The 15,151-nt window shown below is 35.5% G+C and overlaps 1 protein-coding gene across 1 annotated transcript in view; it reads right to left on the bottom strand.

Moving 5' to 3' along the window:
* Nucleotides 1–439: 439 nt before the first annotated feature.
* LOC137401951 (vascular endothelial growth factor receptor 1-like) overlaps nt 440–15,151 on the bottom strand; it is a 34,327-nt gene continuing 19,615 nt past the window's right edge. Inside the window, exons 13-21 of the mRNA XM_068088422.1 lie at nt 10,743–10,968; nt 8,411–8,530; nt 7,805–7,933; nt 7,381–7,490; nt 5,903–6,025; nt 5,008–5,219; nt 4,191–4,299; nt 2,502–2,678; nt 440–1,168 (exon numbers count right to left, since the gene is read on the bottom strand). Of these exons, the coding sequence (XP_067944523.1) occupies nt 941–1,168; nt 2,502–2,678; nt 4,191–4,299; nt 5,008–5,219; nt 5,903–6,025; nt 7,381–7,490; nt 7,805–7,933; nt 8,411–8,530; nt 10,743–10,968 (1,434 nt within the window). The 3' untranslated portion in view covers nt 440–940. The remainder of the gene's footprint in view (nt 1,169–2,501; nt 2,679–4,190; nt 4,300–5,007; nt 5,220–5,902; nt 6,026–7,380; nt 7,491–7,804; nt 7,934–8,410; nt 8,531–10,742; nt 10,969–15,151) is intronic.

Consider the following 15,151-nt stretch of genomic DNA (forward strand, 5'->3'; position numbering starts at 1 on the left):
ACCAATAGCGAAAAGATTAGCAGAAAGCTGTCAGTGATTGACTAATCTTGTCAAACTGTTGTCTACAAGGTGATAACGGAAAAACAGTGGGCTGCAACTGCCTTTCAAAACAAAGTCTGTTCAAGAAAGTTCAAACTGAACAGAACAAGAACTTCAAAAAGCAAGGGCTGTCAGCGATGATTAAGGTTTTGGTTTAACGGTATCACTTCCAACTCCTTATGATCATAAACTTTATGTTATGGATTGTCAGCATTTGATTCACCCAGAGATTACCAGTAAATCTCTAGTTATAGAACATATCTACTGCACAATCCGAATGCTTTGTAAATTTATGACTGGCCTTTTTGATTTAGCCATAACCATCCAAGTGTCTGTTTTTACTCTGTATTTAAAGTTGGACCTCAACTAAAATACCATTTAGTATAATATCTGTAGAGGGATTTCAAATTTATTTTGTAATAAAAGTTAGAGATTGTTTTGTAGGTTATATAATACTCACTAACAAGAGCAAGTGGGGATAAAGCCTATATGTAGGTTACATACAATTCAGTTTGGTTTTCACCCGTAAACAGCCGTGATCCAGAATGGAAACACCTTGAAGAACACAATATATCCATAATACTTACAAAAATAACAATAAGATATCTTAAACAACAAAGGAGTTTGGTAAAATATGTGTAGGTACATGAGGAGATATAAGTGTGTGTAGGGGTACTAGTAGAGATGAGATTGTACGGGAACAACAGTAGATGTGAGATTGAATAGGTACTTAAACAGATATGAGTTTGCATGATATTAGTATAGAAATGAGATTGATTAGGTACATGAGTTGAGGTAAAATTGCATAGGTACGTGAGTAGAGATGAGACTGCATAGGTACATGAGTAGAGATGAGATTGTACAGGTACATGAGGTGAGTCGGCAGAAAGAGTATCAACTTTCAAACATATACTGAATCTAAAGAAAAGCCGGTCTTACGGTCATTAACATGCATAGACACAGAAGCTGCGAGCGCATGCTGGCTGTGCATGACATAGGTGTAGCTTGGAGGTCTGTGGTTGGTGCTGCTCGTCGAAGAAGATGAGGAGGTTGAGGGAAGCGCTGAGTCGATTGAGTGATGACCTGGCACGGGTGGAGCTAACATCATCGGCATATCCACATCCTTTTCCTGTTTTGTATCACAATTAATAACTAGAAAATATCTTGTAGAGCTCTCTATCTACATTTACATCTATATATTTGATCTCTCTATCTATCTTTCCATCAATATATTTGAGCTCTCTATCTACGTTTACATCTATAAATTTGAGCTCTCTATCTATCTTCACATCTAAATATTTGAGATCTATATCTATCTTCACATCTAAATATTTGAGATCTATATCTACGTTTACATCTATATATTTGATCTCTCTATCTATCTTTCCATCAATATATTTGAGCTCTCTATCTACGTTTACATCTATAAATTTGAGCTCTCTATCTATCTTCACATCTAAATATTTGAGATCTATATCTATCTTCACATCTAAATATTTGAGATCTATATCTACGTTTACATCTATATATTTGATCGCTTTATCTATCTGTCCATCTATAAATTTGAGATCTCTATCTATCTGTCTATCTAACTATAAGTAGGTAGGTATCCTACGTTATCTAACTATAAGTATTTCTATGACTAAACATGAATAAGATGAAGTAAAATTCAAAACGAAAAAGAAATTTAGATTTTTATAGTAGAACAACTCTTTAAATTAAAATTTATCTGAAAAGTGGAATTTTTTTCTGTAAATCTGTTTTTGTTGAAGATTTTTAACAAAGAAAACCTGATGAGCGACTGTTTTTGTTATTCAAAGTTGTTAAGCGGATAGTCTAACCTAAGAGCCTTTTTAAAATGAAAACTTTCAAGAAAGTCATTTGATTAGATTTTCAGGTTGTTCATAAAGGTTAAAAACTTACTAAATTATGATTAATAAAATAATAAAAATTGTAAATATAAATTTTTAGATGAAAATATATTTATTAAAATAATAATTGATAAAACTTTTATGATATAATTTGTTTTCACTTTGCACATTATTGTAAGAATATGTTCCAATCCTGTATGCATGTCTTGAAATGAACATTTGAGGTGCTAATAAGTATTTACATGTATCACAGGTTATGCATGAAGGCCATAATAGAATGGGCTAAAATTAATAAGACGCTCTGCGCCGCACTTTCGCCGGATCGAGCTGATGTCAGCATAAACATTCGTCCTTAAAGCACCACGTAGCGACTCCGGAGACAAACTAGTTAAACCAAAATAATTGTAAAAATTGGTTTCATTCCTTGACATCCCAAATCAGAAGGAACCCAGGAACGAGGGCTGAGGTGAACAACAAGGAAGATCTTGAAAAGTTGGGACACTTGGAAAGCATGTGACAAGCTCAATCCGTACTGGGAATTAGTCAAACCTGCGGGAGAACTTCCTAAAGAGATGGAGAGATAGTAAGTACCTGCAGCATGCTGTCATATTCAGTTCCCAGCATATTGTAGTACTTGGGCTGCCTTGGTGAATGAGGTTGCAGGTAACTCATCTCAACAAAGACGTCATCTGTGTGTATTCCACTGTCATGGTGTTTCCTGCTAGAGGTGTGATTCTTTCTGTATTTCTGCTCCTGAGTGTGAAGATGCTGAAATTCACAATCATATCATGTGAGTACTGTGTTTATTAACAGGGGTTGTCGGCTACAACAATACACAAAAGTGACACTACAGAATTATCCATTTATTCATTGATTACTAAGAGAAAAATTTAAAATATTTCAAACAGTCAAACTTCTACATTCGAAGTTCATCAAATACAATAATTTTGTCATAGGAAATCTTAATGCATAGAGCAAGTATTCTTAGAATAATACATTGTACTTCGTTTAATTCATTCCAGAGCTAAAAAGGCAACCACAAATGCTACGCGTAATTATATTAAAATAAATACATTTTATAAAATGTTACAGAAAAATGAAGAATAAAAGTAACAAAATATTTTTGTTCACACTTTATTTTATCAAAAACCAAAAAATATATATAATATAATAGATTATATATGTAGATATATTTAATGCAAATGTGTTTTGTGTGTTAAATGCAGTTGGGTGTTTAATGCAGGTGAATGTTTAATGCAGGTGAATGTTTAATGCAGGTGAATGTTTAATGCAGGTGAATGTTTAATGCAGGTGAATGTTTAATGCAGGTGAATGTTTAATGCAGGTGAATGTTTAATGCAGGTGAATGTTTAATGCAGGTGAGTGTCTAAGAGGCTGGTTCTCAAAAACCAAAGTTTTAAAACAAAAGATTTTTAGTGAGCTTGAAGAAGGCACCAAACATGTGCTTGTGAAGTTTGACCAAAAATGGAGAAACGCATAGTATTCTAGCAGACTAACAGACCCAAACACGCGCAATAGCAACTTAAGATTTACTAATAAACACTCATTTTTGACCAGCCTTTTATATTTACTTAAAAAACTATAACGTTTAAAAAGCTTTTGTATGTTAAAAATTTATTCGGGTGTTAAGACAAAAGTTTATGCAAACTTTACATCAGCAAATGAATAATTCAGATGTAAAAGTAATCGAAAGGGAAGGATCGTATGTATTCTGACATTTTGACGTGGGAACTTGTAACAATGGAGTAGAGCTAATGCTAAATCTGTTGTCACTCAACAAATGGTGTTACATCTTACTCTTACAGACACTTGTCACATGATGCCTCTCAAAAGATGCCTGCCCTATTCTGTCTTTCAAGCAAACCTGCCCTATTCTGCCTCTCAAGAGATACCTGCCACATACTGTTTTTCTAAACATACTTGTCACATACTGTCTCTCAAAAAACGCTTGACATATACTGTTTTTCCAAAGACACTTGTCACTTACTGTCACTCCAAAGACAATCAATTGTCACACGCGGTTTTGCTAGAGACACTTGCTACATACTGTCTGTCAAAAGATACTTGTAATGTACTGCTTCTCAAGAAGCACTTGCACATGCTGTCTCTCAAAAGACACCCATGACATGATGATATATCTCCACAGAGACGCCTGCTAGATGCTGTTTCTCAAAGCACCTTTCATAACCCATCATTGCTCTTGCTCTTCCTAGAAATATCGGTTGTGTACTGTCACCAGACACAATGTATTACTTGTACCTCTACCAAATCCCTTGCTAGCATCGACTCCAAAAGCTCTGCAACTTCAGTAAAGCTAGGTCTCTGTTCAGGGTCTGAGCTCCAGCTCCTGGCCATGGCTACATTGTATCTGCATACAAAGGATATACTGTATATATGGAAGTATACATGTATTTTTAGGGTAATGTTCGTGTATGTATGATGTATCCTATCACACGCTCTTTAAAGAAACAAAAATCAATATTTGGAGTTAATGTTTTTGACAGGCCAACTTTTAGAAACAGCTGGGACCAATTTCCGACTACTGCTAGACTATCTGAAACCTTGTTGAAGCAAGAATGTTAAATTACCACTCCATATAGACTTAATGATCTACATCATAGATGTAAATGATCTAAATTATAGTTGTAATGACCTACATTATAGATATAATATCCGATATATATATATATATATATATAGATATAGTGATCTACATCATAGATGTAATCACATCAACCATGTTATGACTTACTATAAGTATGAGTATGAGTATTAAATGAGTATTATTTTAGGAACAAATGTTGAACTATTTTTAATTTCTATTTAAGCTCTCTGCAAACTTTTTACGCTTTTTAGTATATGCAAAAATAATTGTTATTAACTTTCGCAAATAAAAATAGCTGCACATAAAAGTAGGTGAAGTGTTTTGTCGGTTTAGGAGAACCAATAATTAGACAACCATTAATTTTAAAAAGGTGAACACACCGGTTCATAAGTAAAGATGAAAACGCCGGTTCATAAGTAAAGGGGAACACGCCGGTTCATAAGCTTAGCCCTTTAAACATGTTTGACTTACATCCGCAGAGGGCATAGATCAGGTCGTTCCATCCTGTAGCCCTTCTTTAACTTGTCTATGAAAGTGTCATCTATATCCCAACCAGGGTAGGGAGTTGCAGCAAGAGAGAACAACTCCCACACAGTAACACCATAAGCCCAGACATCTGTTTTTACGTTGAATACTTTATGTGTGAGAGACTCGAGAGCCATCCACTTTATTGGCAGGGGACCCTGTAAGCAATGACATCAGAGTAATTGTCTGACAACGCTAACACATTGTCATGCAGCAATCAACAGGTGATAGGAACAAACTCCTAATCCACATATAACGACATGAAGTTCCTGAGCGACCACAATCAAACAACATTAGCAGAATGACAATGAAAAAACTTTGTTATAAGAATTAAGACATGAAAGATAATAGATCAGTAATTAGGTACCTATGTGTGAGATAGGTTAAGATTTATGCCATACTCTATATGGTGTCTTGGCGCTATATCCAGTTGCATGATGACATTGTTCGAGTATAAAAGTGTTCCCTGGAAAATCCTCTAAGCTATTTTGTTTTGGGAAATTCCCTGCACTGAGCATACTCTAATCATGAACCTTAAGTATCTGTAATTAATAGGGTCGGTTTTTGTCGAGACTTTATCATAAAAAAATATTGTCTTTTTCTGTAATAAATTAATTGAATTCATATTCTGGCCCTTCGCCATGAAGTATTTTATATCTCAGCACCTGCCATACTCTTTTTTGAGTCCAGGTATATTGAACTGCTACAATCGACTAATAAAACAAAATATTTTGTTTAGCTAGTAAGTAGGGATAAGTTAATAGATCGATTACATACAAAGGCAGGACAGATAGACAGATAGGAGTCTATTAGAAATGAGGTGAAGTGTCCCACAGCTTACCTCACTCTGTCTCTGGTATTCCTTGTACTTGTAGATGTCTTTTGATAGCCCGAAGTCACAGATCTTTACGATGTTGTTCTTGGCTAAGAGAACATTTCTGGCTGCCAGATCTCTGTGTATGTACTGCATACAAAACACAAATCTAGTAAAAAATCTTAGAAACTAAATTCAGGAACATGGGAAGTGCAATGATTTAACTATTGTTTTCTGTTGGCTATCTATTTGAGGCTATCTATTTGAGGCTATCTATTTGAGGCTATCTATTGGAGGCTATCTATTGGAGGCTATCTATTTGAGGCTATCTATTTGAGGCTATCTATTTGAGGCTATCTATTTGAGGCTATCTATTTGAGGCTATTTATTTGAGGGTATCTATCTGAGGGTATCTATCTGAGGCTATCTATTTGAGGGTATTTATTTGATTACACACGGTTTCTCTTAAATTGCGCGAGAAGTGTGTATTCAAAATGGCATCGCGTAAAAGTTTTGCTCTGCTAAAAACATGTTTGGACGCTAATATCGACTAGCTCAGCTGTGCAGAAGACGGGGTGAGGTCAGAAGACATTGTGAAAAGTATTGAATAATGTGAACAGAAGCAACAATCAGAATGCAACTGGTTGAGCAAATGATGCCAATATTTTAGTTTTAAAAATGTTAATATTTGTTTTCTGTACGTATTTTGTTTCTGTATGTATTATAATTAGGATTTGTTTATGTCACTTGTTCTTGAATATATATTTAAAGCATTTGGCAGATTATAAAACTTACAAGTTTGCAGATTTATGGCATAATATTTGATAGCACGACTGCAGTAATCTGAACTCAGTTTACAATGGATCGACGCTTGTAACTCATTTTAATTGCAGATAAAAAACTGACTTTGGCTGCAAACTGTACCAAACATATCGATGAGTGCGATGTCTTTTATGCAACCTGGTTAAATATAATTAAAATAGGAAAAGGTGCCTTTAAATTTAAAATGAAATAAAAATTCTCCAACAAAAAAGCTCCAAGAAATTGCAACGCAGACTGTAAAATCATCACAGCTTAATTGCAAGCAATAGATATCAACTGGTAGAGACATGTATCAGCTTCCTCGTGCATATTTTCTTATAGATCTACACAAAATTGGACAGAAGTTAGCGAATTTTTTACATTCAAAAGGGTTAATGTCGCACTGCCTGATGAAAACTGCAAAATATAAGCAAAAATTCTTTTTGCCCATGAAAGGGCTAAATTTATTTTCTCAACATTCTGGCATTTGAAAAATTTGTTTGAAAAATACAATGGCGTCCTTTATTTGAATATCACCTCAAATAAAGTGCAACTCTGAGGGTTGTAAAATAGATCACCATAGGGCTCAAATAAAGGTTTTACAGTAGATTACTTTGTAGCCCATGAAATAACTCAACCTAGCACTGTCTATCGTATTCTATCATTGCACAACTAAGTGAGTGAAAGAAGATAACTCCACTCACATCAATGCTAGCAAGGTACTCCATTCCTCTCGCTATCTGGTAACTCCAATTTATTAAATCTGTTTGTGTTATCAATTTGTTCTCAAGATCCTGCTTCAACAGTTCTTCATCTGTAACAGGACTATGATTACTATGGTTGCCATGGTTACTATAATTCATACGAGTGTACAGCAGACAACTCTTTATTTTATTTCTTCCTTGATACAGGTCATTTACATGTATGGTATTATTTGTATCTTTAACCCTGTTAAATTTAAAACTAGGGAACTAGTCGCAAGCCAAGTAACCAGTCAATAGTGGCAGGTAATAATAACACATTAATATTATAGATATATTATAATATTATATTTTGTCAATTGATTATTTGCTTGCTGCAAGAATAAAAATGCTGTTGACATTGAAATAGTAATCTCTGATTGGTTACCATATCTGTACTCTTGGTCACGGGACAGCAGTTTCTTGTAAAGCTCAGCATTGTCCTCTGCTTGACATTGAAGAATGTATGCCCTTAGGTTTCCGTTGCAGCAATACTCGACAATCACAAGCAGGTGTCCTGAATAACCATGAGAGTCTTGGGCAATTGCTTGTCATGTTAATTTTCTACCTAGCCAGTCATTAGATACAAAAGTATCAGCAACTTCAAATCTAGTTCTAGCTTAAAACAAAAGTATTCATCATTTGAGTCTTCAGATAGACTTGTACTTGCACTTCAGATGTACTTGTTCTTCAGCGATAGAAATCATTTCCAAAGTTCAACAAACTTCAATTGCCTTTTCTTGAAATTATACATTTGAGGCAAAGTTCAAACAAGTTTGCACTTTGCCTTTGATCTGCAGTTTTGATGATTCATGCAGTTTTCAAAATAATGCTTATTTATTTTTTGGTAAATCTCTACTAGTAATGTGGCTCAATCGTAAGAATTAAAAATGCAATCATAACTCATCTACATGTACAGGTGTCTTTAGAACCCTTTATTACCTTTAATCATTGGCGAACTATTACATCATTGCAAATGCGATAATAAACATACCTTTGCAGATGTTTCTAGTGCAGGCTCCTAGCAAGTTGACTATATTTAAATGTTTGCCGATGTGTATCAGTATCTTCAGCTCACTGATGAGAGCTTTAAGCTGGTTTACATCATGCTGGTCTGCAAGGAAAGACAACTCTCAAGCTAAGTTTACTTGTCAAAATCTACTAAGCGAGAAATGGTGCATATGAGTGATGTCTATGCATTCTATTAGCTAAAAGTTTGCATTTTAGAAAATAGTGGAAACATTTACTAAAATGCGCTTGATTTAAAAGTGTAACGAAGAGCAACTCCAAAAATATATGTTTCTGAATGAATAAGCCAATGATTGACTGTTTTATAGAACTGTTCCAACCACCAGCATGTAGTTTTTAGAATCATTAAGGTAAAAACCAAGTTTGGTGAGTGCAAGTTGAAAAGAGATGATAACGAATCTATTTGTAGGTCAATTTGTAGGTCATTCTATAAAGTTATTTAGCAGATGCAAGTATCTAAACAGGCCACTATTATTATAATAAAAATGCGCTAGCAAATATGATTACTCATATAAATAGGGATTTTATTATGATACACTAATTTTGTGACCTATATATATATATATACATGTATATATATATATATACATGTATATATATATACATATATTTATCTATATATTTATATATATAGTATGTATATATACTATATATATATATATATATATATATATATATATATATATATATGTATATATATCAACAGAGTCGCTAATCATGGCATCCCAGGAGCAAGTGCTCTCAACAAGGCAACTCCAAACAAAAATCTATCACACTAGAGACGATCCTAGATGCAGACTGTGCAAAGATGCACCTGAGACCATCCAACACATCATCAGTAGATGCAAGCAGCTAGCAAGAAATGCATACACTGAGCGGCATAACCTTGTCGCAGGTGTTGTGTATAGAAGTCTATGAGACGAGTATGGCCTTAATAAACCACAACACTGGTAGAAAACTCCTGGTAAGGTCAATAAAAATGACCGCGCTAAGATCCTCTGGGACTTCTACATCCGGACTGACAAGCATGTCCTAGCAAACCAGCCAGATATAGTGGTGGTGGACAAGGAGAACAAGAGAGCTACTATAATAGATATAGCAGTACCCAATGACTACAATATAGCCAGCAAAGAAAAAGAAAAGGTAGAGAAATATCTCCCTCTTGGAGAAGAGATTGAAAAATGTTGGGATGTAGGAACAACTGTAATCCCAGTAGTCATTAGAGCACTGGGCGCTATAACACCGGCGCATAAAATGTGGCTTGCCCAAATACCAACAACAATCAACTCAGGTGAGTTGCAGAAAAGTACGCTACTAGGAACAGCTAAGATCTTGAGGCAAGTGCTTAAACTCCCAGGTCTCTGGTAGGAGACCCGAGTTAGAGCAGAAACTACCACCCATACGGGTTAACCAGGGTGAGGAAACAATTTTTTTCTATATATGTTATATATATATATAACATATATATTTATATGTATATGTTATATCACATGCTAAGACAGCAATGTATTATGTTTGTCACTAAAAATGCGTAGGAAAAATTTGCGCGGTATATACTTTCATGTTAACACGAAAATCCTAAATGTTTCTGAACATTAAAAGCAAATATCACAAATGGGCACTAATAAAAAGGATTTAGAGTACAGACAACTCCTATGTAACCGATATGTTTAACGAAATAGATTGAAGCTTTACAAGTTAACCAAAATTTGATGAGATTAATTAAGGAGAACCAATAACAGAGTATACCCTGTCGCACCCATAATTCCATAGACTGCTCTGAAAAAGAGAGTGTGGAAAGACAGCGAAGAAGGAAAATTGATTTGATGGAGGAGAAAAGGGGGAGAGAGGGTGCACAATGAGCAAGATCATCTGTCTAGTTACTACTCAGTTTGGTTAGTTGTGACAGTCAGGATACATATATTGTCAGTTGTAACTTACTCATGGATCTCAAACCATAGCCTCTTTTTTGCTCAGTTTGAAAAAAGAGAAGGCTAAAAAGGGCACCTACTAAAGTTTGTTTTCACGGTATTAGTGTGTACTATAGGGTAGAACAGATTGACTGATGTTTAATCGTACTTTTATGGCCTTTGCTGATGCATCAATAATGATGAACTCTATCAAACTCGGCACTGTTGTAAATTTGCGCCGCATTTGCAACAAAAATTGTTCTCATTGAACTGTGATAGGCACGCAATTGTAGCACACATGTGTCTGATCACTCACCCCAAACCCCAACTTAGTTTGCTAAGCAAGCTGGAACACAGTTACTGTAAAGCCTTGCCACGTGACCTCACCTCTCACAGTCTTGACAGCCACAGTTGTGTTTGTCACTCCTTCCTCTATGCGATGCGCCTCAGCCTTCAGCACTCTCCCAAACTCGCCTTGCCCAAGGAGCATGCCTAACTTAAGGTTGCCTATCGGGAATTCCCAGCCAACATCATATGACAGAGCATCGGTTTGTTCATCAATAGGAATGTTCGGATTGAGAGTCTCTTTGGATGGCAGCAGAAGCTCGTGAGGCTGTAAAACCATTTAGTGCTTATTCAATGAAAGCAGCGGATCTAACACTGCAGCATACCTATTTTAATTCTTTAAAGATGAACTCACACAAACTTAAAAGATTTTATCAGAAATTATCAGTATTTTCCCATAATTTGTGATTGTTTTTGATGTTTGAGGTGATCTGACTGCCAGGATGCGCCAATATCAAAATCAACCAAACTTGATCATGGTTAAAACACTCAGATGAAAGATGCGTGTGAAATGATGTCACTAGTTGTTATCGATGCAATATCAGCTATTGAGGCATTAATATTGATATAGCTATTGATATCAGCTATTGCGGAATTAATATTGATATAGCTATTGATATCAGCTATTGAGGCATTAATATTGATATAGCTATTGATATCAGCTATTGAGGCACTAATATTGATATCAGCTATTGATATCAGCTATTGAGGCATTAATATTGATATCAGCTATTGATATCAGCTATTGAGGCATTAATGTTGATATAGCTATTGATATCAGCTATTGAGGCATTAATATTGATATCAGCTATTGATATCAGCTATTGAGGCATTAATATTGATATAGCTACTGATATCAGCTATTGAGGCATTAATATTGATATAGCTATTGATATCAGCTATTGAGGCATTAATATTGATATAGCTATTGATATCAGCTATTGAGGCATTAATATTGATATCAGCTATTGATATCAGCTATTGAGGCATTAATATTGATATAGCTACTGATATCAGCTATTGAGGCATTAATATTGATATCAGCTATTGATATCAGCTATTGAGGCATTAATATTGATATAGCTATTGATATCAGCTATTGAGGCATTAATATTGATATCAGCTATTGATATCAGCTATTGAGGCATTAATATTGATATAGCTATTGATATCAGCTATTGAGGCATTAATATTGGTATAGCTATTGATATCAGCTATTGATATCAGCTATTGAGGCATTAATATTGATATAGCTATTGATATCAGCTATTGATATCAGCTATTGAGGCATTAACATTGATATAGCTATTGATATCAGCAATTGAGGCATTAATATTGATATAGCTATTGATATCAGCTATTGAGGCATTAATATTGATATCAGCTATAGATATCAGCTATTGGGTTTAAGTTACAGCATTCTCTTTGCAGCTGTAGACATCAAAATCAAACTTTCGCCTAATCTGAGCATTTTAACCACATCTAGCTTTATCGATTCTAAACTTGAAACATCCTGGTAGTAGAGCAGGAGGGCATCAAAAAGCTGTCAAAAAAAGTGATTTATTCCTTTTGGAGGTGGGCTATGTGATAAGAGTGGCATCTAGATCAGAATTTTGAGCTGATTTCAAATATCTGGTTTCTACACCTCTCAGATTGTTCATTTTTGAGCAATTTAATTAATATATTATTTAAATTAAATAAATATCTGTAATGTTTCATGTGCTTCTACCAACAATGTAATAATGAAAATGGCATATAAATACTAAATAATTAGCATTAACCTAAGTTGGAATCAATTCTGATAACATTAAAATATTTATTCTTCAAATATTATAATATTAGAATTGTATTATATAATATTATGCGTTCTCAGTTTGGTTGATATTGTGGCAGCTTTACAGTTTGTCCTTGTTATTCCGCAACTCATATATCATTACAGATCTGCAAAACAAAATTAAAAGTATTTTTAAAGACTCAGACCATGTATATATAACATTTTAGTATACATATATTCATCATTAATGCTTATTATGTTGAACCGTTTACTTTATCATGCAAGTGAAATCGCAATAAGTCAGTCTTTTATACGGTGTGACACATATGTATTCTAATCAAACATGAAGCGCACCTTTGGTTACAATACCACTCAAATACTAACCTTCTAATTCACAGTCATCTGAGTCTTCTGCATCACTACTTTCATCTTCATCCTCTTTATTTCTATTGCTACAGCAGCTGCTTCTGCACATGTCCGTACACTTGAGATCTGTATTGTTGCACTGACAGCGACGAGACTGGCACCCAGTTTTGCACCGACAAAACATGCCCACGAGCACATCAGGAGGTGCTGGTTGTTGTGTTATCTATCTAGCTTTAAGCTCTCCATCTTCCATAAACCATCCATGTTGCTGGGGGATGGGACATTGATGATGATTTGCTTGGCTCTTCTCCATATCGCGGCCTGATAGGCAGCCTTAGATATATGGAGATTTAACTCATCTAGTGTGGGTGGTAGGTTTGGTTGTGATGTGCGAGACGGTGAGCAGAAGATCTTATACCTTGCTTCATTGATGGAATTTGTCTCTTCACCGTATAATCTGCATATGAATGTCTCAATAGATTATCTTATTGCACCATCAACTTCAGCATCTGTTCCCAATGATTTCAGTGTGTTACAGAATTCAGGATGGTTCTTTAGCAGCTTGAAGAAAGTTATCTTCCCGTTGAAATAGAATGCGCTTACACTGTCATATCCACTTAGAGCATGGAGCCTGAGCAGTGCTTTGCATCGTTCGGATGTGAGGACAGTAGACAGACAGCCTGTTTACATACATTATCTCAACTGCTTCTTACCACAGCAGTAAATGAGTTTTTGTGATGGCAGCACATTCACTAGAGATAGACAGCTTAGGAAAACATCTGTGTCCTGGCACTTGACTAGAACTTTTGAGCTGGGTTTGTCTTCCATTATCTTTGCAATATGTGATAACATGCGCGTATCTGCTTCCTCGTGGTTTGGTGTCAAACTATTTATTTGGTTTACAGCGATTGATCCATCAAGGTCATAGCTGATCATGTGCCATTCTTGAGAAAAAGCTGTTACAAGATCTAGTTTCTGCTTCACAGTTGACTTCCTCCATGTATCCTTTAAAAATTTCACTAAAGCAGTCTTGTTTGAGCCATCTGCTGAAAATTCAGAAGTTCGGACTAAACACAGCAACCTTCTGCCTTCCTTCCACACTTCTATGACTTCTCTCACCTCCTTTAATGCTGATATCAGGGTATGTGTCACAAACAAAATCCACACGACATGTGTGATATACGTTTGCAATACTAACTATCCGTTGCAAAAGCTGACTTGCAACCATGCCAAAAGTTGGAGGAGCTTTCAGGGTCTGAATTTCGGCCATAGCATCAACCACAACAGCGTCAAAGACTGGTAGCTGATCCTGGTTAACATAGATTGATGGTTGATCATCAGCATCTCCCTCAACAGCAGCCATCAGAGCCGACTTGGCAGTCTTCAATATAGAGCCATCAGAGTTAGCCAGGGACCAGCTGATGTTGCCAAGAGAGACTGATAACACTTTTCTCAAATCCAAGTTACGCTGTTGGCTGATCACTAACAAATTCTCAAACAGTCTGTGCGAACACGCTAGGACTTTTTCTTTTGATTTTTTCTTAGCTGATGGTAATGTGGGGAAGGTTTTGATCTTGTTTGGCTTGATGGATGCATTGAAATCAATCTCTTGGGTGCTTAACCTCCTCTAGACAAATTCTGAAAGCTGTTTCTCTCCTATCACATTTGTCATTTCAAGATCCTGCTTCACTTCAATGCAGACTTTTGCACCACTGGTAATATGTACTAGCTTGGTGGTTTGAAACGCAAACGGATTTATTCTTGCTGTTATGAGTCTTTCATGACTTCCCTCATTTCCTCATCAGCCTTCCATGCCTTTTCACGCATCTCATAACTTGCTGCTTCCGAATCACCAGGTACTAACATCTTCTTCATGTCTGTATGTACAGCTGTTCGTTCTGGGTGAGATAGAGTCCAGCATTGAGAGGCCGATGATTCTTGTTGAACCCTATGATTCTACCGTGAGACTTTGAGTCTCTTTTAACTGTTTGCTCAATAGATTGATCACAAGTGATAGAGCTGAACGGACAGTGATGTCGTGATTAATTAATAAGTAAAATACCCCTTTTTCATAAGAGCCTCATACACCTTGCTACGCCATACTTTCAGATTAGTCATCTCTGCATAGTACAGCATGCAATATCTAGCGTAGTTTGTGTGGTCATATGCAAAAAACCAAGAAAGGATCATACATGTAATTTATCTATAAATTTATGTCCAAATTGTAGACTATAACAAGTCATGTAAACTGCAAAGAGTTAGTTTTGCTGCTCACAAAATGTGCAGACAAAAAAGAACATGTTTTCTTTTT

Source organism: Watersipora subatra, chromosome 8 (genome assembly GCF_963576615.1).
Source record: "Watersipora subatra chromosome 8, tzWatSuba1.1, whole genome shotgun sequence".
Lineage (NCBI taxonomy): Eukaryota > Metazoa > Bryozoa > Gymnolaemata > Cheilostomatida > Watersiporidae > Watersipora > Watersipora subatra.